The sequence below is a fragment of the Nilaparvata lugens genome, chromosome 6, assembly GCF_014356525.2.
Source record: "Nilaparvata lugens isolate BPH chromosome 6, ASM1435652v1, whole genome shotgun sequence".
NCBI lineage: Eukaryota > Metazoa > Arthropoda > Insecta > Hemiptera > Delphacidae > Nilaparvata > Nilaparvata lugens.
This window is the reverse complement of record NC_052509.1, coordinates 50,180,681-50,207,062: the sequence shown is the minus strand read 5'-3', so window position 1 is coordinate 50,207,062 and position 26,382 is coordinate 50,180,681. Positions and strand designations below refer to the sequence as shown.

The 26,382-nt window shown below is 34.3% G+C and overlaps 1 protein-coding gene across 1 annotated transcript in view; it reads left to right on the top strand.

Annotated features, from left to right (window-relative positions):
• The window catches only part of LOC111050083 (triple functional domain protein), a 463,117-nt gene that overhangs the window by 288,149 nt on the left and 148,586 nt on the right, over window positions 1-26,382 (top strand). The window contains 1 exon segment of the mRNA XM_039431097.1: window positions 2,968-3,159. Within this exon segment, the coding sequence (XP_039287031.1) occupies window positions 2,968-3,159 (192 nt within the window).

Below are 26,382 nucleotides of genomic sequence, written 5' to 3'. Positions count from 1 at the left end.
CGTCGTTCCCGCATTACTTAGAGGATCTCTTATTTTGTTGAACTCCAGTATCCCATAATTATGTTCTAACGTTATATTAGTTATAAACTGTCTTTTAGTACATCTATATAAATATATGCCTATAAATCAAAACTATTTAAAAAATTCTTAGATTCTTACATATTAGTAGTTCCTTTTCAAGTACTTTTTCTAACGTTAGTTTAGTAGATTTTGTTTTGAATACTAATTGTATTTGTCTTATTGTGATGTTATGGGAGCATATTTGGGTTTCTACCAGTTGCTTTCATTTTGAAATATATAAATATTGGCTTGTTGACCGAGCGAAGTGAGGTCTAAGATTCAAGTCGACGGTTTTGCATTTCTCTTAATGTTTTTAAATGTTTGAATGTTTATATGTTGCGCATTTACAGCGAAACGCGGTAATAGATTCTCATGAAATTTGACAGGTATGTTGCTTTTTTGATTGCGCGTCGACGTATATACAAGGTTTTTGGAAATTTTGCATTTCAAGGATAATATAAAATGAAAAAGGAGCCTCCTTCATACGCCAATATTGGAGTAAAAATCAGACTCAATAATTATTATTCATCATAAATCAGCTGACAAGTGATTACACAGATGTGTGGAGAAGCCAAACTATTGCTGTATTTCCATAAGGTCTATAGTTTATCAGGTACTTGTGGATGAGAATACTGCGTGAGGTCTACTGTTTACAGAACTACTAGTTTTAACTACAGATTCAATAGAATTCAGTAAACTCAGCACTCCGCAGTAGCATTCATTCATTCATTCATCAATTATTGCTGAATTTCTTACTTACACTCTTTGTATAATTTATAGATTTTATAGTATTTGTTGGAAATGAAGATTTTCAGTTATAAATTCAATCCCATTCAAATGATGAATGATTGCTCCATTAATATACTATACAATTATCGTACAAAAAACAGCTTTCAACTGTTCATTTTTAATTGATCAAGTAAATATTATATTCAAACAACAAGGTTCTCCAAGTCATTGAACGTAAACATAATCACATTATATATTCATTTCATGATTTTAACAGCAATTTCATCGAGCAATAATGTAATTGAATCTTATTGCAGTGCATCATTGTAATCTTTATTTCAATGAGATAGTGTAAAGTGATTTCACTTTTTAATAAAATTATTGTAATCTGAATGTCATTGAGAACTAGTGTAGGTCCACTTTAAATGAAGCTAATAAAGCAGGATAAGATAAGTGGTGTGCTGGAAGTGGGAAGTGGGAAGTGAGAAGTGCCTTTCTAAACGAATGTTTGTCTTTTCTTCTCGAAAGACAAATCTCGGGTGCTTTTCCTCCTCACCCCTCCTCACCCATTCACTGTGCAACTTTCCCCTGAATGGCAGCCATTATTCTCTTCTCTCGAGTTGAAGTGCATTGCAAACAGAGCAACTATTAACAGACGAAAGAAGCATTCAGCGTACATTGACCCACATACTACTCTGTACTCAGCAGAAAACCATTCATTTGCACTGTACTATTCTTGTAAATTGTTGGGAAAAATGTAGGGTTCTTGTAATGGGCGTTACTTTTGTTTCCAGTTGCGGGGAAATTATTTTGTATTCACTTTCTATTCGTATATGTGCCTCTCTGGTTCTTGTGAATGGGGGCTTTGGTTTTTTTCACAATATAATTCAATTTCCAGTGGGCAGTTAGAACACAATTTTTTGGAGGTTCAGTGATATTCTTATGTTTTATTTGGTGAATAAAGATGAGGAGTGTCGCCCCGTCAATTATTGTAAGGGTTATTCTATGTTGGTTTTGAATCCAAGAGGAACGTATATTAAGTAACGAGAGAGATTACTAATTCTCAAAATCGACTCATGAAACTTCTAGGACATGAAGTTGGCAACCGCACGATGACTCATATACTAGTTGTTCAATCATATTTTGTTGGGTTTATCGCAAATTCACTAAGTCAACGATAGCGAGCTCTTTGGAGAATTGCACCGTGACCGTGGAACTCCTTTTGTTCAACCAACTCCCTTAACTCTCTGTGTATATGATCGAACAACTCTATAGTTCTTATTTTGTTCCAGCCAACTTCCCCATGCAATTCTCCGTATCTAATGTATGATTCTCTACTCGATAATAAATTCTATCATTGCCTATTATATTATGTTTTCAAAAGAGATGAACATCATAAAGAGCAGGAAGCTTTCATATTTCAGCCATATCATGCGCAATGAAGAAAAATACAATACGGCCTGCTGAAATCCGGTCTTCAAGGAAAGATCTATGGCAGAAGAGGACCAGGAAGAAGGAGAATATCATGGCTGAAAAATCTGTGTACCTGGTTCTCCAAGACTACAACAGATCTTTTTAGGATGGCTGTAAATAAGATATCCATTCATAGTCAGGCTGATCGCCAATATTCGGAACGAATAGGCACTAGCAGAAGAAGAGGATCATTGCCTATTCGTTCTGATCAATTTTGCCATTTCTTTATTATTCTATACTTTGAAACACTACTCCAAGATAAAGTTTTTAATTCTCTATTTTTCAAACATTTTATCAAACTCCCAAATTTTCACAACTCTCTGTATTTTTATGTCTCTCCACTCAATAATTTTCTTTTTTGTAATCAACTTCCCCATCCAACTCTTCATAATCTATACTTTTTATGTGATTTCTCCACCCTATGATAGACCCTATGAATTTTCTCTGTATTTTCCAACCAACTTATCCACGCAACTCCTTGTATTTCCATGATTCTCTTCCCTTCAATTATCTTCTTTCTCCAATCAACTCCCTCATGCAACTCTTTTTAATATATGCCATATGATTCTCTACTCTTTGATAAACTCTTCGATTCTCCATTTTTCGTAATCATTTTTCCCAAGCAATTATCTGTATCTACGATTCTCTACTCTATGATCAACTCATTGTCTCTAACCGTGTGACGTGTGTTTTGTTGTGTTGCAGAACACATACACGAACGCAGAGAAGCTGCTGACGGCGGCAGAGGAGCTGGCACAGACGGGCGAGTGCAACGCTGAGGAGATCTGGGAGGTGGCCCACCAGTTGGAGTCACACGTCACCAGCTTCGCAGCACGCGTCGAACAGCGTAGGCGCCGCTTGGATTTGGCTGTCCTTTTCTACACGCATCAGAAAGAGGTAAGCACCGCTGATGTAGTAATATATTCCTATCCCTTCATAAGAAAGACTTTGGATTTAGTACAGGATAGATGGGGAAATCACGATCTTTGAGAATTTCACGCATCATCACATCTGCACTTCCAACCGGATAACTTGAAATTCTCCTCAAAGATTCTGAATTTACCACGGATGGTTATAATATATGTAAAACGAATAATATGTATTCGAACATATCCATTATAATCCAAGACTCTAATCGAAAAGATACACTCTTTCATGATTTCATGACTACAACCAGTACTGCAGCTCGCAGGCTGCCAACATAACACGCTATAGGCCTATTCTCATTCTTTTCAATCAATTCTTATACGAATGATTCAAACAAATTTATTTCATTTGTCCTATATTACGCCTGTAAATGTAGGTACACTTTAGATTTCTATATACACCTGTAATACGTACGAAAAAATGCCAATGCCGATGTCAAATCGATGACAAGTGTCAACGCATGTGATTCGGAAAGGTCTCCGATGCGATCACAGTCAGAGTCAATATTTTATTGATACGAATTATCTACTTCAAAGGGTCCATGCAATTTTTACTTTCCTTGCCCTAATACCATAGGTAAGGAAAGTATTGCTTTCCAAAAAAAATTGAAGTACCCCAATTTCTAAATTTCTATACGTTTCAAGGTCCCCTGAGTCCAAAAAACTTGTTTTTGGGTATTGGTCTGTATGTGTGTGTGTGTGTGTGTTGTGTGTGTGTGTGTGTGTGTGTGTGTGTGTGTGTGTGTGGTGTGTGTGTGTGTGTGTGTGTGTGTGTTGTGTGTGTGTGTGTGTATGTGTGTATGAGTGTATGTGCGTCTGTGTACACGATATCTCATCTCCCAATTAACGGAATGACTTGAATTTCGGAACTTCAAGTCCTTTCACTATAAGGATCCGACACGAACAATTTCGATCAAATGCAATTCAAGATGGCGGCTAAAATGGCAAAAATGTTGTCAAAAACAGGGTTTTTCGTGATTTTCTCGGAAACGGCTCCAACGATTTTGATCAAATTCATACCTAAAATAGATAAGCTCTATCAACTGCCACAAGTCCTATATCTGTAAAAATTTCAGGAGCAGATCAATCAATGCAGATAGATTCCTAATTATCAGGCTTCAGATACAATTGAAACAAAAAAAAATCAAGTGGAGTAGATTGAGCATGAAAATCTATACAATTAATGTTCAGTAACATTTTCACCTAAAATTGAAAATAAGCTTTAAATTTGAGAAAATGTGATTATTCAATTGCAAAATTATTGTTGATTCTATTAAATCATTCACTATGAAGAGATAGCAGACCTCATGTGTGTCTCCAGCGTTATTGCCCTGTCACCAGCTGGCTCAAATCTTTGAATAGTGGACTTGAGATGCGCGGGAACACTAGCGTCAGGTGATCAATTTTCATAACGGCAAGGAAAGTTGTGTGAGTGCGCCACACCAGATTTTTTAATTTGTAATATTTACCCATTGCGGAGCACGCCTGACATATTAACCCATATCAACAATTGGTAAAGGAAGAACCCTGGATATTATAGAGTACGTAAACATGATCCTAGTTTGTCAGTGCGGGTGCGGGCGTAGGTTGATGAAGCTGCATTGTTCCCATGTTTAATGAAGAACTGTGCATGCTTGTATGTTGTATATCTCACTATAAATAATTACGGCTTGGTAGGCTGGTCTGCTCAAACCCCCGGTAACAACTCAGTTGGTTGACTAATGTTATTGATATGAATAGAATAGTCTTGAAGCTTTGGAAATCGATCCAGGGATCATCTTGTGAGACCGCGACTTCCGCGTGGAAACTAAGAATTCAAATTCAGTTCATTTCCTATTTTTTACAGTATATACAGAGCATGAAATTACCATAGTTACGGACATAACTAAAAACTCACAATCATACCTTAAAGATCATCACAAAAAATTATTAGTATGGAAAATAATCCCAAAGGTTACAAAAACCTGTTTTCAAATTGAATAACAGTAGGAAAGATTCTCAGTTTTGGCCCTTATTTTTGTGATCCTCTGTGGGGCTGCTCTTCTAAAAAGTTTTTGAAGTATTATTAAGTGTTGTTGTACTTGTTTTGTGCTGAGTTGATTTACCCGTGTTTTGTTATATTGAAGTTTCTATTCCGAGTAATTTGATTTGAGCAGGCTAATAATGCCCCAATGCCCACTATAGTACCCCTCATGAACCGTATAAAGGTGTAGGCTCCTCCCCTCTGTTTCATTGCCAATAATCAGCCCGTAACGTTATAATTCAATTTGAAGCCTTTATTTGTGCTCATTGATTCGTTTAGCCAACCATTCAAGTGTTTCGGGGGCTAATCACAATATCCCTTGGGAGTACTTGTCAAATTATTGATAGCATTTTCACAATGGCTATTGGTCGTTGTAATTTGGTTTGACAATATTTGACTTTGGTGTTGTGTTTTTGAAGGTTTTAATTGGTTGATTCGATTGAAATTTCTCAGCCGTGTTTGTTGATGAAGTGCTACTTTCCATTTCATTGCCAATTATGTTTTGTTTTCAATTCTTTTGTTAGTTTATTCGATTGGTTGTCTGAAGCATCATAATTTATAGAACGTCCCGCATTTCAATAGTCATTGCTCGGTTCTTTATCTAGTTTTTCTTCACAATTGACGCCTTCACCTCAACAATTTTCATCTATCTTCCTTCTACGTTTTTCCTACTTCCGTTTCTGGAGCGTGGAAATGGTTTTTGCAACTCCAGTTGTCACTTTTATTCTATGGCTCTACAATCAATGCTTGACAGTTTCAGTTCCTCCTATTCAATTACTTCTTCTTTTATTACTTTTCTCATTTCCTCCTGACATTTTGCGCTTACGAATCATTTTTCTTCTCTTCTGTCGTCTCTTTCTTCATCATCAACTGGTACTCTTCTCCCTAGTTTTAGTCCTTCTTCTACTCCTTCTCTTCTTCTTCTTCTTCTTCCCCCCCCCTCCTCCTTCTCATTCATATCCCAGTCATTTTCTACCTTATCCAACTCCTCATTCTCGTCCTCCTACATCATCTTTATGATATATTTACTTTCTTCTACTGACTACTTCTACTTCTACTGAGCTGATAACTGCTCAGAACTCAGAATAAGAATAGAGAAAACACGTTCCACATTTATCAGGATCAAGAATTTTCTGACATCAAGCTTGAACTACGAATGCGACTCCTTAAATGTTTCGTGTTTCCTGTACTATTATATGGTGTGGAAGCATGGACATTGAATAGATGGGGTTAGAAGAAAATACAAGCCTTTGAGATGTGGACCTATCGCAGAATGCTGACAATCTCATACACCCATCATGTTACAAATGAAGAGGTTCTCAGGAGAATGGGTAAGAAACTGCAACTCATTGGTGAAATCAAGGAGCGCAAATTAAGGTACCTGGGTCACATAATGAGAGGACATAAGTATGGAATATTGCACGGTCAGTGGGGCGAAGAAGTATATCTTGGTTGCGCAATTTAAGGGATTGGTTCAAGTGCACCTCAAATTAACTTTTCAAGTCAGCTGTAAGCAGGGTGAAAATTGTCATCATAATAGCCAACCTTCATGGAGACGGCACATGAAGAAGAAGACTGACTACTTTCCCATCACCAAATATTTCACTTATTTTTTCATCACTCATCTTATTCTTCTTCCTCCTCCTCTACATTGTCCTTTACTCTGTTCTACTTATTCTGTCCTACTCTTTCATCTTCTCATCCCTCTTCCTTCTCTACCCAGTCCTCCTCCCCTCATTCCTGCTCATCACTGTTTCTCCCCATCTTCCATCTTCAACTATACCTCACTGCTCACTATAATAATGCAGTTTTCTTCTTCTTCTTCTTCATCATCATCATCATCATCATCATCATCTTCTTCTTCTTCTTCTTCTCTTCTTCTTCTTCTTCTTCTTCTTCTTCTTCTTCTTCTCCTCCTGTCTTCTTCTTTTCCCTCTTTTCCATCTCCTTAATTTATTGTACTTCCTATTGCTTAAGCTTCTTGAACTCCCAGCATCTCTTCCTTCACATTTTTCTTTTTCACGCTCCCTCATCTGTTTCTTTTTACCTGGAAATGACGATGGCCTCTTCTCTCCGTGATGTCTGTTTCGTTTCTTCTTCTTGCTTTGGTCGCGGGTCATTTACTTGGCGTTGTTTCCAGTATTTGTTACTTTGTCACTTCCTGTTGCAGCGTGCGAAATTGCCACTATCTTCTCCTATTGGCGGTTGGTGTCGTGATGAAGTTTACTAATGGCTGCTATCTGTTCTCCATTCATTTGAATCCTGTAGTGAGATGCATGTCTTTAAATCAGTGGAAATGATAGGATGCCATAGTTTTAAATTTTTATTTTCATCGACTTCTTTGGAAGATAGCTGTGAACTAAATAAATCATCCTGTTATATCAAATGTATTGATTGTTGAATTTTGTCAATAATGTTCAATTATATCTCAAATATATTTTTTTTCGTCAAGGAAATATATTCTTTCATCATTTAAATGATACATGTTGTATAATATAACATAGAATATCTTGGTAGTTCATAATACAGGTTAATTCAAAATGAATGTGCCAACTTCAAACTATGTTTTTTTTTAAACTGTTCTGTTTATGATCAATTTATATCTCGAGTATATCACTTTCACCTTTTAAAATAACATTTTAAAATTGAGAGGAAATGTTATGGTGGTCTATATATTTCTTTATAACATGAACGATTTTGCAACGGTGTAAAGTTAGAAAATGGTAGAGCTATCTTCTTTGTCTAACGAACGACACAAGGATAGCAAACCAATGAAAAGCAAGTGCTGACTTGATAACGTGAATCTTAGTATAGGGTTCTCAGAAGTGGATATTTGACTTTCCCTCATCCTAAATGACATTTTAATTTGGCCTCCTTATTGAATAGGAAAGTAGTTTGAAACTGACTACGTTTGAAAAATGTCCATGTGGATATTATTATGAACTAGGGCATGTTCGATAAAAGTTCAAAATTCCTCTCATCTCCTCCTAGTCATGTGGTTCTGGAAAAGACTTCCTCATACCACAGAAAATGGAAACAGTCTTTTTATTGTTCTTTCCTGTTTGCTTACATCAAACTTTGATAGAACTGTTTCTTACTAAATAATTCTTTCCAAGAGAACAGGATCTTCATCCAGTATATACTGCGATCTATCGGCAGTATTTAGAAGTAGGCCTTATTCCCCCATTTTGAAGTTGACCAATCAGGATAATAGTAGGAGTTGCTTTCATCTCTTTTCTGTATAGGGCTACTTGGAATAAAAGTAGAAAGAAAAATAAAAATCTCAGTACCCTTTTTGAATTATTTAATCACAAGATGTTTCAACATTGATGCCATTTTCAAGTGATATGAAGTATCATATAAAATACTTGAAAATAGCATCAATGTTGAAACATGTTGTGATAAAATAATTCAAAAAGGGTACTGAGATTTTTATTTTTATTTCTATTTTTAGGCGTTGCTTGTATGCTTTCTCCCACTCACACTCTGTAGCTTGTTTGTGATTGGTTCGTCGCTTTCTTCAAACTTTGCATCATACATCTTTCCATTCGTTTATCTTCTATTCTTCTTCTATTCAACAAGTCACTTGAAGAAGGCAATTTCCCTGAAAACTGGAAGTTTACTCTGGTTCGCCCTCTAAATAAAGTTCTATCACCCAATAAAGTTGAGGATTTTAGACCAATCAGTATTCTACCTGCATTGTCCAAAGTGCTAGAAAGACTCATTCATGCTCAAGTTGTAAAATTTCTAGACAAGAATAGTAAGCTTCATAACTTTCAATCAGGCTTTAGGAAATTCCATTCAACTGAGACAGCTCTGCTTCGTGTCACTGATGATATAAGGTTAGCTATGGACCAAAGAAAATGCACCATCCTCACCCCCCTATTTGATTTTTCTGAAGCATTCGACACTGTTGATCATACAGTCCTTTTGAATAAGTTGGCTATTCTTGGTTCCAGTCACAACTCCTTAGTTTGGTTCAAATCCTATCTATTAGGTAGGAAACAATGTGTATCTGTCGGTGACAAAAAGTCAACTTGGAAAAACGTTATGCATGGAGTACCACAAGGTTCAATTTTAGGCCCTCTCCTCTTCACTTTGTATGCTAATGACCTTTCTTCCATTATCAAATTCTCCAGTTTTCATACTTATGCAGACGACCTTCAAATCTATTTAAGCTGTCCCATAACAAAAATTAATGAAACAGTTGGAATAATGAATCAAGATATCAATTCGATAGTGGAATGGACAAAGAAAAATGGCCTTAAGCTTAATCCCATCAAAACACAACCCATTATAATTGGATATTCTCGTCTTATAAACAATATTGACCTTGAATCGATTCACAAAATTAGTGTAGACGGTAATGGCATTCCTTACTGTAGCTCAGTTAAAAATTTAGGCATTATTATGAATAATACTCTTGACTGGTCAGAACAAGTGAACAAAACTTGTAAAAAGGTATTCTTAGCCATGCATGCATTGAAGAAAATGCACGATATCCTCCCGAGAAACATTAAATTATTATTGGTTCAATCTCTCATCTTCCCACATTTAATGTATTGTAATTCTGTTCTTAACCATATGCAAGTCACTCTGAATGATTAACTACAGCGTTGCCAAAATTATTGTCTACGTTTCGTCTACTCTCTCCAACGCCATGATCATATCACCCCAGCCCACATTGCTAGTTCAACATTAAAGCTTCCCGATCAAAGGCTTTTTCGAATAGTCAAGCTTGTTAGAGATATCTTGAAATACGGTAATCCGAACTATTTTAAAGATGATTTCAAATTTGTCTCTGAAGGTAGGAGGATAGATGCTTCACATACTAGAACCGGAGAAAGTACTTTAAGGATACCCAATCATCGAACTACTATTTTCACAAAATCCTTCTTAGTCAGTGCCTGTCGTGCATGGAATGCACTTCCTGTTTCTATCAGGTCTATCGAGAGCCGAGCGAGCTTCATCCTGACTTTAAAAAAACATATTTTGGAACAAATGACTGAAACTGTCCGGCCCTAGAACGATCACATGACAACCATCCCTCACCCATTCCACCAATATAAACCTTTGAACCATGTTATAGAACGAATTATATATATATATAAGCTAAATAATGCGTTCAGTAAGATTTATTTTTAAAAAAGAAATCTTTATTTACATACACAAAATTTGGAATTAAATAATTTTGACAAGTGAATTTTGAGTACCTCTCGCTTCGATGTTGTAAGCAGGACTGACGCCTGACGCTCGATGCGTGAGAAAGCTGGCTCCAACAGTTCGAGGAGAGTTCCAAGAAGTTGTATAGAAACTGCTGACTGATGTAGGTTCTCACGATGTAACTCCTCCCTCCCTAAAGAGAACTTCGGGGGTTGGTAGCGAAGTTCTTGAAGAAGGTTGCTGTCCTCTTTTGGAGATTCTTTTGTACACGGTGAAAATCACGCAAAGAACAATCACAATGTACAAAATGGTTGTGAAAACATTAATGTCGGTGGTTAGATATGATTTTCGGATAACTGGAGACACTTGAATGTTTTTAAATTGGTTAAAGTTGTCTAAATTTTTCAAATGAATTTGGAAGTCTGGAATTTGATGATCTTGAAGTTCTAATTGGATGTTTTCTAGAAATTTTGGATGTCCTCTCGTTTGGGAAGAGTGGAACAGAGGTTTTCCTCGATAGTAAATTTTTCCTTCGGCTGTATTGATGAAATAAATTCCTTGAAGTGTTGTCACAGTAGTTTCGGTTTTCGTTTCTATGTGGAAGGTCTCCAATTTTGGTAAGACTGCCAAATATTGTTTTATTTCGGGAATCCATTTGATGAGGTTCTCTTCAATTTTGACGGCGGTGAATTTACAGTTGTCAGTGAAACCAGTAGATATGATAGCCGCTTCACACTGCAGTTGTTGATGGGAGATGGCTTCGGATGAGCACAGATAGCATTCGTTATCTCCTATCAATCTACATTCTTTATACAATCCTTCAATTTTTAAAGTATTAGAATTATCAGAAGATTTCAACAGGTATTTGTTTTGTGGAAGTATTGTTACAAAATTTGATTCTACTTTACTTGGAATTGGTAATAATTCAAAAAGATCAAAAGTTGCTTCTTCTACAATCGGAAATTCGAGAAAATAAATTATTTCGTTCTTAATTAGCTTACAATCTACATTAATCAATTTTTCTATTTCTAACATCTTATTATACTTAATCTCTAATGGGAATTTCTTGTCATAGAGTTTTGAAATTTTCACAAGTTCATTGAACAATTCTTTAGTAGACATTATACTAGGGTGCAGAACGCCTACTTTACAAGATGCAATAGAATTTTCAATGTCATGAACTACGTCTAATAAAATATTATAAGCTATAAGTAATTGATTCAAAATATCTTTAATTTTTTCTAATTCTATGAAATCGTTTAAATCATCATTAATTATCAAAAATTTCTCTTTCAATTCATTGAAGTTTTGGTTCACAAGTTTAATTGTTTCATTGAATTCTACAATAATGTTTTGACTAATTGAATAATGGTTTGAAATTTGATTGGCTAAATTATCTTGATTATTATACAGTTCGAGAATCAACTTATCGTATTTTTGTTCGTCATATGCGTCCAAATTACCAGTGATAAATTTTAAAACAGATCCAAGACTATTTATTAAACCTCTTTTATTGCGTTTGACGTTTTCATTGTAAAACAAAATCATTTCCAATTTTTCTTCAATAACAGACTTTGTATGGTTGATGAATTTCAAATAGTTGATTGCATCTCTTAATTTAAGGGCACGCCACACCAAGCTCGCTACCGCGGCGGTAGCGAAGTTTTAAAAATCGCTAGCCATGTATTCAGGTTGATCGCGCCACACCGAGTTCGCTACCGCGGCGGTAGTACGGCGCACTACCACCTACGACCGCCTGCTAGGCGATTCTACAAAAGTTCGCTGAGAGGTAGTACTAAAGGTTATACGGCGGACAAAGCGAGCTCAGTGTGGCGCGCTCAATAGCCCAGTCAATGAAGGTCCAAAAAAGCAGTTTCGATCCGAAAATTAAATAAAAGCTGAATTTCCCACCATCGATAGAACCCTCCCAGAGGGTCATTCTCCCAAAAGTCCCAAGAAATCCCCTTGGAGCTTTCAGCCCCAGCCCCCTAAAACATGAAAAATGTAGGTAAACACGGGAAATCAATTATCTCTGTAACCATTGATCGGAAACAGTTCTATTATATGCCATTCGATTTGTTACGTTATGGACTACAATATTAGTTATATTCATTTTTTCAATAAAATTGACAGTTTTCTTGATAAAATAATATTTATGTAAAAATTTAGGGGGTTTGTAATTTGATTTTTTTGTTTTCTTCGATTATCTTCGAAACAAGTAGTTTTAAAGGAAAATGAGCCAAATAATTAATGTAGCCACTCTCATTGCAAATCCATTGATGTATATTGTTTTGTATTTGCGATTCGATTTGACGTCGTGGAAGGGGAAACAGTCGACGCGGAACGGCGCGGCTGACTCTCTTAGTCATAGTAAACAGCAAACTGGAAATCAATTATCTCTGTAACCATCAATCGGAGAAGAAATCTTTCATATGTCATTCGATTCGTTAAATTAAGGACTACAATATTAGTCGGATTCATTCCCTCAATAAATCGAACAGTTTCGTTGATAAAATAATATAATGTAAAAATTTAGGGGTTTTTCGATTTATTTGTGTTTTCTCCGATTAACTTCGAAGCAAATAATCTGAAGAAAATTAGACAAATAATTAATGTAGCCACATTCATTGCGAATCCATTGATGTATATTGTTATTTATTTGCGATTCGATTTGACGCTGTGGAAGGGGAAACAGTCGACGCGATACGGCGTGGCTGACTCTCTTCACCATAGTAAACAGTAAAATACAGTAGTAGGCCTACTGCTTTCCAAGTTGCATCTTATTCACACTATGGCGCTCGAAACAATCAATTTTGTCTATTGTTTTGACATGCGATGAAACCAATTTTCACATTTTAATTCTCTAAAATAATTTTGTTGTTATAGATGTGCTAAATCAAGCATCCTATGACAGACAAAGATATTGTTTGCAACCGATAAAATATTCATACTATTACATAATATAATACATATTTAAAATATGTGTGTATGATCATAAATCTATGCTAAAATTTATCAAAAGTTATGAATGTCAAAAACTGAGATAAATCATAGATTACAATAGTGTTAACAGTGGCAATTTCCTGAAAAATCATAGCGTGCAGTGTTTGCTGTTTTCTACAGTTAATATTCTCCAAGCCAGGTTGATAATATACCTCCAGTTCAGCCAAATATATATGACGGCTGAGGCATAAGAAATTTATACATTGGGCTTGTTGAGTTGAAACTTTCTATGATTCTCTCTGTAAAGTAGCTTATATTCCATTCTTACTAGTTGAATCTACATTATTTAGACAGTCCAATTTGAAAATTCAGTAGATTCTAAAGATGAAAGCCATGCAAACATACAAATTAAGGAAGAGTAAGCATGCATAAAAGGTAGGAAAATCATGAAAGTGTTTCACATTTAACCACAAAGTACCCTACCGTATAAGATCAATTGAAAGATGATTCATCATCTTCTATTATTTTTGTTAACATATCGATTTTTCACCTTCACTCGCATCTTGTCATTCATTACACAAGGGTTGGCAGAAGCTTTTCTTTATGTCTAATAATGTTGATTGAAATTGATTATTGATTAGGGCACCAAAAGAATAGATCATTTTCTATTTGAAGCATTCAAATTAAATCTATTGAACATGATTTCTTATGACTTAGCATTCACAGATTTAGTTGGGTGAAGCTATTTGAAAAATGTACCTGATTATCAATTTCATGGTTCTAAATTAAAGGTAATATAAATTTGATAAGTCCAGTATTAAATTAATCGATGTTGATTTTCATTGTATTGCTTTGTATCAATGTTACTTGCACTGTTTGTAATTCATCACTATTCTCTCAAGAATTAGTTTTTTATGAATTTCATGATCTGAAAATTGAAATTCAAATGCTATTTGGATGACGTTCACATTCCACTGTTTCTTTTACAATAATTGTTACGTAGAAGAGTGAGGCAATTCAATCCATTTGGAAGTAAAAGGAAATCACAGTGCGATTTGAACAGTGGATAGTAACTTTGAAATTCAGTTGCTCAATTAATTTCGGCTTGATACTATCATTTGTAATTATAGTTGATCAGAAATATGCATTGTATATAATGTTTATATTTCAGTTTGACTATCACAGTCTCGCTTTCATTCATAAACATGATAATCCTAGATACGTTGATTACCTTAAAGATGTAGCTTATCTTACGTCGAACATTGTACAATACAAACAATTTTCATTAAATTACTATTATGATGATCATTGGAATTTCTGCCTGTGATTGAGAAAAAGTCATTTTATGAGCCTTGAAATTCGTACCTAGAAAAAGTTGCATTATTACTAGAAATTTTTTTATTTTTACTATTCATTATAGGGTTACTATTTACTATAGGGTTTCCAACTTTACTGTTGGAAATAAATCTCATCAAATTAGCTTAACAGATTATGGAGTACCACAGGGAACTGTACTTTCCCCAATATTATTTCTCATCTATGTCAATGATCTACTCAGGTTCAGCAATGAAGAGAGAACTCTAATTTCATTTGCAGATGATACCACAGTAACTTTTACGGGTGGGTCATGGAAGGAGGTGAATGACCTAGCAGTGGAGGGACTGAAGGTTATCAAATCCTGGTTAGATAATAACACCTTGACACTTAACTATAAAAAAAGTAATTTCATAACCTTCTCACCAAACATCAGTACTCAACCCACAAATATAAACCTACAAATACATGCCTCATCCTGTGTTTCGTCCACATCTACCCCGTGCCGGTGTCCATTGCTGGGAGAAACTGACCATGCTAAATACCTTGGAGTTATAATTGATGCACATCTAAGATGGAACTATCACATTGATGATAAATGTAAGAAGTTGAAATACTTGATTTACAGATTCCATAGAATCAGTTTAATAAACAATAAGAGTATTGCAAAATTGCTATATACTGCATATGTTCAGTCCATCTTGCGGTATGGATTACTGGCTTGGGGTGGTGCGGCAAACTGTTACATAAATGGGTTATTTCTTGTGCAGAAGAATATAATAAGAGCGGCTCTTGGAAAACAAAGACGTTTCCCGAGTGCTGAATTGTTCATAACATTTGATGTTTTGCAATTAAAAGAATTATACATTAAGAGTTTAATTCAACATGTAAAAAGGAAAAATATTGAAATTACTATTCGTGAAACTCCATATAATCTCAGAAATCAGACAGTTGAACAGGACAGAATTGACCTAGAAATTTGTAGGCGTCAATTAAATTTTAGAGTAAATAAAATCTTACAAACAGTTCCTGATAATATTATTAAAATTAGCTGTGATAAACATAAGGCTGGTGAATTTCACGACTGGATAAGGCTTATGAGCCCACTTGGTGAGCCCACTTGTGTGTGTTTGTCTATTGTCAAATCGCGTGTATAGAGTTTTTGAAATCTCCGGTAGTCTTTTTTTTCTTGTTTTGTTTCACTTGACTTTCATCTGTTTTTTTCTGCAGTTTCATCTCCACATCCAAAATCATACGTCTAAAATCACACTGCTGTACGATAAAAAAGCAACTCGTATCCGCGCTCAGGTTTTTTCTTTGCGGGTACTATATTGTTTCCGAAGTGTATTGATTTTTAGTTTAAAATGTTGAAAACATTATTTTTGTATTATATCATATTGTATCATGTTTTACTGCATACTGCTTGTTGTTTTGTACTTTTGGAAATAAATAAATTTCAAATTTCAAGGTACTGTACATTGATTTTTGTGATTTTAAAGATAAACTACTTTATTCTGAATCAGGATAAGGATAAATAGGAAAATTGTGAGATGGGGGTAACATCCATAGTTACATAGCATCAATTTGAAAGCTCTGATGATAATGATTTGAACGGAACTGCGATTCTGGCTTGGTATTGCCTCTTCATGTTCAGTGAGAATAGAAAGCTTCAGAGTAATTCGTTCTCACTATATGTGATAATATTGGTAATATTTGGTAACATTTGTGAATATTTGAACCGAATGTGCAACAAATTAATCTACTTTCAGCTTGAAAATTTTCAACTTATCAGGAGTACAGTGTTATCATATAGTATCTCAGGTCACCCTTTTATTTTTTTTTGTTCACGTGATCTGATGATATTCATTCCATTATCAAGTGTTTAAATTATGAAGAGTGATGGAACAAGATAAAACACAAGAAAAGCTATGAAAAGAAATTTTGAATCTTCATTTTTCACAAAATAAGGATAAGATGAAGGAGTCGGACACATAATATATCATGAAACTTCGTTGAAAAACATCAATATCTGAAACTAGAGTTATCAAATTGTGTTACCTCTGACTCGTATGGAGAAGGCATACTTCAAATTAATATAATAAATTCTGTGAGCAAACAACGAAATCCTGATTTTTATAATGAGCATGGTTAAATCAAGAAAATTGTAATATTTTTCTAGAGTATAGGAAAGTGAAAATCTATATACAACGCATGTCAAAACAATAGACAAAATTAATATTGTTTCGAGCGCCATAGTGTAAATGAGATGCAATGTAGACAGCAGTATTATTCTGTTTACTATGGTGAAGGGAGTCAGCCGCGTCGGCTGTTTCCCCTTCCACAGCATCAATTTGAATCGAAAATACATAACAATATACATCAATGGATTCGCAATGAATGTGGCTACAATAATTATTCGTCACATTGTTCTTTAAAATTACTTGCTTCGAAGTTAATCGGAGAAAACAAAAAAATCAAATCGAAAAACCCCTAAATTTTTACATTATATTATTTTATCAACGAAACTGTCCGATTTATTAAGGAAATGAATCCGACTAATATTGTAGTCCTTAATTTAACGAATCGAATGACATATGAAAGATTTTTTTCCGATTAATGGTTACAGAGATAATTGATTTCCAGTTTGCTGTTTACTATGACTAAGAGAGTCAGCAGCGCCGTTCCGCGTCGACTGTTTCCCCTTCCACGGCGTCAAATCGAATCGCAAATACAAAAAAATATACTTCAATGGATTGACAATGAGAGTGGCTACATTAATTATTTGACTCATTTTCCTTTCAAACTACTTGCTTTGAAGTTAATCGAAGAAAACAAAAAAATCAAATCGCAAACCCCCTAAATTTCTACATATATATTATTTTATCAAGAAAACTGTCAATTTTATTGAAAAAATGAATATAACTAATATTGTAGTCCATAACGTAACAAATCGAATGGCATATAATAGAACTGTTTCCGATCAATGGGTACAGAGATAATTGATTTTCCGTGATTACCTGTATTTTTCAACTTTGAGGGTGGCTAGGGGGGAAAGCTCCAAGGGGATTTCTTGGGACTTTTGGGAGAATGACCCTCTGGGAGGGTTCTATCGATGGTAAAAGATTCAGCTTTTATTTAATTTTCGGATCGAAAAAACCTTTATTGACTGGGCTACAATCTGAATACATGGCAGGCGATTCGAAGAGGTAGCGCATGCGCACAGTGATGACTCATTCGTCTGACAACTAGTACGTCTCACTCCCACACTGTAGTTGGACTCTTCTTCAATTTGACGTCACTCTGTTCTCTTCCCACTTCCCAGAGATTTTCATCATTTTTTCTTCAATGGAGGAGAGCATCATAGAAGAGGTGAGAAAACGCCCAATAATTTGGGATTTTAGAAGCTCTGAATACAAGGATGCAGTGACAAAGGATAGGGAGTGGAACGAGATATCAAACATAATATCACACTTATCACACAAAGATATCATAATGTGTTCATAGAGATTTTTGGTTTTTTCTCTGGGTTGATTGACATAGTCGTTCATCATCTGTTTGCCAATGTCAATGTCAAATAAAGCATTTGCGTTTATGTGTCCGTTCAGAATTTCAAATGGAGTTAGTTTTGTTACAGAGTGAATACTATTATTGTACGCTAAAATTGCATGTTTCACTTTTCTCTCGATAGAATCGTCTTTGAATTGAGCTTGATTATTAAGGAGTCTAATATGCTCGACAAGGGTTGAATGCAATCTTTCGCACATGCCGTTTGACTGGGGATGCTGTGTGCTAATAAAGTGAATCTTTATCTTATGAAGTGCCATCAATTCTTTCACCACATTATTAGTGAACTCTGTGCCATTATCTGAAACTATAATTTCTGGAACACCGTGATGACTGAAGAAATCCAGTAGTTTATCAACTATTTCAATTCCTTGTGCACTAGCAAGTGGGTAGGCTTGTGCATAACGTGAAAAACTATCTATCATCGTCAAAAATTTTCTTTTGTCAAAAGTAATGCTATCGATATGAATAGTTTGAAGTGGTTTTGAAGCAGTGGGGGTAAGATTCATTTCCAAGTTCAAGGGTACTCTTTCGTATTTTGTTTTTAAGCAAATGTCGCATCTATTGATGAAATTTCAAATTCTGTTTCGAGTATTTGGCCAGTAGTACTATCTTTTAATTTGCTCATAAGTTTCTTGAATTCCACGATGATTATTCTTTCCGACATGATAGTTATCGATTATCTCTTTTATCTCTTCCTCGTTTGTGACATCAATCAGTTTTATCGTACAACGTACTAGTTTGAGTTGTGTATTTTTGAAATAAGTTGCAATTACTACAGTGAATTGTGCCGTGCTATGAATTTAGAAAGTTAATTTGGAATTTAGAATTTAGAAGCACACACAATATAACTTAATAAAAGGGATACTTGATAAACATACCTAGTGCTAGAGGACGGGAATCCAGAAATGACAAGAGAGACAAGGAAATAGAGAGAAGATATCAACTATATTGTCACCTCTTACAGTTAAATTCAACAATTAATAAAACAAAGAAGTTACATCATGAAAACCGAAAATAAAATTACTAAATTTAGAAAGTTATCTCTGATATAGATAATTCGGTAATAACCTACTCTGTATGCTCTACATTGAAAACATTTTAGATTGAATCATAAGAAGCTTAAAGGACTCTAATTTCAAAAGAAGAATTGAAAATTATCATAGATATGTCTCAGAAGTTAATCATAAATGTCAATAAATATTTTTAAGAAAAGATCCACATAAAATTCTTAGAACACACTTGGAAACTTTAAAACACTATCAAAACATTATCAAATATTAATGATCCCCAATAATAACTATTCTGTATCTTTATATCATGAAAGCTGCAAAGACAAACATTCCTCAAATATCATATCACGGAATTTTATTTAGGAAGACTATTCAAAAATATGTGTTATCAAAACAAATTTAGAAAAGCTAGGGTCCTTGAAACTTCTACTCGATCCTTTACAACTTCAAGACCAAAATTATTTTAAAACATTAATTTATCAATAAAGGACCTTTAAACATTTCATATACTAATTCAACTTTAGTAGCTTAGTAGATTAAAATATAAATTTAAAGAAAACTGAAATTCCCAGCTGGATCCTTACAGAGAAATATATGGCCTCACATTTCAATGTAAAGATACAACCGAAAATCTATTACTCAAACCAAAATTAATTAAATTAGTAATCTATCCATTCCCAATAATATCTCAAAATTACGATTTAACAAAAGTCTAATTCCCACGTTTTACACCCCTCCCTTTTTTGAAAAGTCTGTAATTATTAAAACCCATTCTGTCACATCCGGAGTTCCTGGGACGTTCATTTAATTTGGAAAAAAGTTGTTACCTCATAGCTGTTTCTTCAATTTGAATCTAGGCTCGGTGATCGAGCTCTACACGTCCAGATGGACAGGAGACAGCATACCCCAAGCTTCTAAGACGGCCATCGATTCAGAGGCGTCTCAGCGGCTTAAAGACACACGTTCATGAACCCGTAAATTGATGGATTCGTACGTTGATCCCATACTTTGATATTCCCGTACTTAGACCGCTGTTAGAATAAAAAAATAAACTAGGATGATACAAATTAACTTAACTTCAGTTATATAATAAAATCAACCTACTTTAGGTTATTTAAAACTCAAATCAATACTTATTACTTTGAAACATAAACAGACATTACCTACTTCAATCTCTTGATTTAATAGAAGAGAATTTATTTGTAATCAGGGTTATGCCCTATACACAAAGCGATGAGTACATAGTATTCCATAATAGGCCTACATAATTCACAAGTTGATAGAACAACTTTTCATAACAAAGTATTTCGATTATTGTTGTTAGTATAGTCAGTTCTCTTACATAAATTACATATATGGTGTAATTTAAAAGAATAAATTACATGATAGGTGTTTCCTTGAGAATCAAGAAAGATTTTCATTAGAATCAACAAACAAATAGAATATATAACACAAAATCCTGATAGAACTCATAATAATATACTATAAACATTAGTCAATTTGGATTTAAACAACAGTAATTGCAATTTAGGTTAATAGCTTTCTCTTCAAAAATAATTTAAATCAAAAAATATCTTAATTCCTACTAATAGGTATTCTAAATTTCTACAAAACATAAATCGTTCATTTTCTTCCAACATTCATCAGTTTGAATTACCATTACCATCTTCCATTCAAATCAAAAGGACTATTCTCAATTATTACACTTTAATTACGGTACATTACAATAACTACTTTGATGGAAGCTTTCATCGATAATAATTTCCTTAATTATATTATAAATCTATGACGTACCTTTAGTAGCGGTTATAGGAGGAAAATCTCCATTGTGAGGTGACAATTTGATACTCTCTCTCTTCTTAATTAAAGCAACTACTGAGGCGGAAAAAACTAAAAATGCTACTGGAACAAAAGGTTCCAGAGCCAAATACTAAAAAGGCCTAAAGCTGGCATGAGAGCCATGATTAACACAAAGTTCTGATCAGACTACATTTAGTACTGCTTATGACAGAGGACAGACGCTGAGTGAATCCACTTCGCTTTTCTCGTCTTGCCGTGGACAGCTGTGTGATCGTCCATACTAGATAGACCTAACCAATGTTAACTGTGATTGGGAGTTACTATTCTCTAGAAAAATTTCCACCAATAGAAAGGAACGTTACAACTACAATTTAAGATACATTCTCCCACCAAGTGACAGCTATTTTTCCTTGACAGCTATAAATTCCTTGCCTTATAAGGTCGTGAACCAGACTGATCCTCCAGAAAAATCGTTGATCTTCTTAGTATCATTACTTCTACACACACACTTACAGAGTCGACACTATACAACGCAGAAAAGCAAAACAGCAAAATCCATTTTCATAACAGGCTAACTTCTCAGGCTAATTCGCATAATTCTCATTACTCACAATTGTAACAATAAATATTGTTACAGAATCTTTCGTAGAAATCATTTTCAAAGTATAGACAATATTTTACATTCGGAACTAGATATTCTTTTACAAATTCTACTACATCTTTCTCAAAATTATTCTCGGAAATTTCTACAATAATTCGGCACTTGTTTTCAAATAGTTTTTGTATTTTCACTTTTCGTGGATTGTATTTCACTAGATTTAGTAATATTTGATTTTTAGCATAGTTTACTGGTTCGTCAAGAGTTTGAATTCCAATCATTTCATTACCGTGATAGTCTGAATGCACTGTTTGATCGTCAGAGTCATGTTGTTCTTCTCGAATGTCAAGGTTGTTGTCACGTACATCATTGTCGTCTACATTTCCTATCATAGATTGATTGTCAAGTTCAGAAAAATGCATTTCAATAGCTTCGTTTATTATCTTATCTACTTCTTCACCTGTGTTTTGTCTTGAAGGACCTGGAATAACATCATTATTATTCAATTGGATCCTAGATAGAGCATCAGCGTTCTGATTCAAAATTCCTTTTTTATAACAAATCTCGTAATCATATTCTTCTAGTTTCAATCTCCAGCGGAGAAGTTTGGAATTTGGTTCTTTTATTGAGAATAGCCACTGCAATGGTTTGTGATCAGTATAAATTTTGAATTTTTGGCCGTACAAGTAGGGACGAAAGTATTTGGTTGCCCAAACTATCGCTAATAATTCTTTTTCTATTGCCAAATATCTAGTTTCGCTTTCGTTCAGGGTTCTACTAGCATAAGCTATAGGTAAATCAGCACCATTTTTCTTCTGACTCAGGATAGCTCCTACTGATACGTTACTAGCGTCTGTTGTTAATAAAAATTCGGATGAAAAATCAGGATATTGTAAAATTGGGTCATTACACAAAAGGGTTTTGCAATATTCAAACTTCATCTTCAACATTAATTTTGGTTCCTTTCTTTAGGCGTTTTGTTAGTGGTTTGGTTACATCTGCGAAATTTTTTATGAATCTTCTGTAATAGCCTAACAGTCCTTGAAATCCTTTGATTTCTTTAGTAGTTTTTGGGATAGGAAATTGTTGTATTGCTCTTATCTTTTCTGGGTTTGGTTTTACTCCTTCTGGTGTGACTATGTGTCCTAGATAAGCTACTTCTTTTCTTAAAAACTCTGTTTTGTCTGGCTGAATTTTAAAGTTAGCATATCGTAATCTATCAAATACTTCTCTCAATCTTTGGATGTGTTCTTGGAGACTGGTAGAATAGATTATTATATCATCTAAATAGACAAGACATTTTTCGTTATGAATACCTCTCAAAATATTGTTAAGTACTCTTTGAAATGTAGGTGGGCTGTTTTTTAATCCAAAAGGCATTCTTAGAAATTCATAGTGACCTGTATCTGTGGAAAAAGCTGTTTTCTCAATACTATCGGGATGCATTTGAATCTGGTGGAAACCACTTGCCAAATCAAGAGTTGTAAAATATTGACATCTTCCTAATTTATCCAGGATTTCAGCAATATTTGGCAATGGGAATCTATCATCAATAGTTTTTGCATTTACTCCTCTAAAATCTATCACAATTCTGTATTTTTGTTTTCCGGATGCATCACGTTTTTTGGGTATAATCCAAATTGGTGAGTTCCAAGCTGAATGACTGGGTCTGATAATCTTTTGATCTAGCATTTCTTGGATTTGTCTATCAACTTCTGCTTTGTAAACAACAGGATATCGATAATTTCTTGAATAAACTGGAATTTCATCGGTTGTTCTGATAACATGTTTGACCTGATTTGTGAATGTCAATTTATTTCCGTCTACATGAAAAATGTCTGCATACTCTTTTATCAGTTCTAATATTGCTTCTTTTTCTTCAGAATTCATGTTCTCGGTTCTAATTGTTGAAAGATCTAATCTAGTTTGGTCAACTTCAAAATTATTCAAGTTATTACTGTTTGGAGATGAGGTGGACTTTGAATGAGGGACTAGTTCATAGTTTTCCAAATTTTCAACTTCAAAAGGTCGTGTGATTGTCAATTTTTTATCTTCCGTAAATGAATTTGTAATTAGACAGATTGCTTTATTGTTTTCAACTTTTAGGATAGATTGTGGAATTTCTAGTCCAGAGAGATTTTGGTATTTGAGAAAGCATTCTCCGTTTGACACGTTTTTTATCGGAATTGATATTGCTTTCTGACTACGTGCTTCAATCAAGTAAGTCCACAGTTGACGAGGTTTATTGACTTTAGAAGGTTCATTGTGTTGCAAAGTTGTATTGTAATACAGTATTGGTACTTGTTTGTTGTTTCCATAGTAAAGTTTGTTACTAATGTAATCCAATCTTACTCTCAATTGCTTTATAGCATCCATTCCTAACAAGAGATCGAAATCTTTATGAAAATCAAATACGAAAAAATCAAATTTTCTTCCTAGGAATGGTATTTTAGCACTGAATTTTTCTTTTGATTTACCATGGGCTGTAGTAACTTCAAATTGTGTTGGTTTCAAGGAATCTTTAAAACCTTCATGTGCAATTACCTTTTTTATAAAGGATTGCGTACTTCCGGGATCAATCAGTACTCGAAAGTTCGTTTGTGGGTCTAGAAAGTAAGAGAGTTCGTTATCTTTTGTTTGCAAGTTCATAATTGAAAATTTGTTCCGAGGCTCGTTTCTCCTAAAGAATGATTTTGTTCTGTTTGGTCGGAAGTCATTATTGTAATCATCATTCAATTCCAAGTTTTCAAAATTGTTCATGAGATTTCCAGTCATTTCGAGGTAATTGAACGGTTCATTCGAGAAATTGTCAGTCAAGAGTTCGTTTCTGTTAGTATTGAGTAATTCGTCATTGTTTGTAGCGAATTCGGTTGTCAGTTGATTGAATCTGGGGTTCTTTTTCGGGGGTTCAAGTTCAGTGTTTCTGGTTGAAATACTCATTGGAGTTGGTTGCGCTTGCATTTGTGGTCTGTGTTGTTGACCGAAAAATTGCCTTTGAAACATTGGTCTCTGTTGGTTCATTGAACTGAAGTTGCGAAATTGTTGATTGCTATTTTGATGTGTAATCATTGGTCTTTGTTGTGATTGGTTTTGGAAGTTCGGATAAGTCTTGTTTTGGGGAAAGTTTTGCATTGGTCTAGTCTGAGGAAAGTGTTGGATTTGTTTAGTCAGAGGAAGTTGTTGGAATGGTTGTGAGATTGGTCTCTTATTGAGATTGAAATTATAATTACTATTTCTGTTTTTGTACTGCATTTCGTTTGTGATCATACTCAAAGCTTCACTTAGACTTGAAGGGTTTTTTGTTCTCATCAGTGATCCTATAGGTTCATTCAGACCTCTCAAAAATACCCTAAGGGCAAGCTGCTTTGCGTATTCGCATAGAATAGTTGAGTTTGCTGCCATCTTCGTAAGGAAATATGCAAGTTGTAAGTTGAGAATCTTTTGAATTCTCTCGTGAAAATGAAAAGGGCTTTCGCTACTTTCTTGTTTCAATTCTGTCATTTCAATATTCAACGTGAAACAATCACGTTTGTCAAGATAGCCGTCGAGAAGTACTCTTCTCACTTCAGGCCAAGCATAAGTGTTTCCACTGGTTACAAGTTCTAAAGCTCTACCTTTGAGTCTAGAAATAATAGTAGAAAATAGATATTCATTTTGAAAATCATCGGGATTCGATTGTACAAGAAACTTAGCAACTACTTTATCGCAAATCGATACAAATCTGTTTAATAATAATGGCTCTCCAGAGAATTCTGGTATCATATCCAGGAATTCTTTTCTTAAAACAGGGGTAGCAGCAGAGGGTGCTGTATCTACTGATTGATTAGGCATTCTGAAATATTTAAATGTTTCGAGAATAACCAAACTAAAATATTACAATATTAAAACTTAAAATTAAGACTTACACTAAAACGAATGCTATGCTCATCTCTTCTGATGTCCTTTCAGCGTTGATGATGCACGTTCGATGAAGAAGATTTGGTGATGATGATATCGAAGTTTGATATCCACTGCACTTCACAATGTTGGTGTTTCGCAGCTTGATAATTCACCACACTTTTCGGATGTCGCGAACGCGAGGTCCTTATATTACGAACGATCGTTAACAGTTTAAAAACTGAAGATTATGTTCATTATTAATCCCGATCGTCCTACCGACTGCGCCAGCTAAATAATGCGGTCAGTAAGATTTCTTTTTAAAAAAAGAAATCTTTATTTACATACACAAAATTTGGAATTAAATAATTTTGACAAGTGAATTTTGAGTACCTCTCGCTACGATGTTGTAAGCAGGACTGACGCTCGATGCGTGAGAAAGCTGGCTCCAATAGTTGTTCCAGGAGAGTTCCAAGAAGTTGTATAGAAACTGCTGACTGCTGTAGGTTCTCACGATGTAACTTATATATATATATATATATATATATTATATATATATATATATATATATAATATATATATATATATATATATATATATATATATATATAATATTAACTCATGTTATTTCAATTATCCACTACATACTGCTGTATATTACTGAAAGTTGATAACCCTAATCTACTTTCAGCCTACTTCATTTTATTAATCAATTATTTGATCTTATCTACCTATATGATTATTTTACTTTATCAATTTTCTGTTTTTTCTCTCTTAAATATTCGTATTGATTGAAACAATTTATTCTAATATTTATTTATTCGTATTATTAATTTCCATTAATAAATAAATCCTTAGTTTAAATAACGAAATTAACGTTTTGGTAGAGAGTTAGTGGGG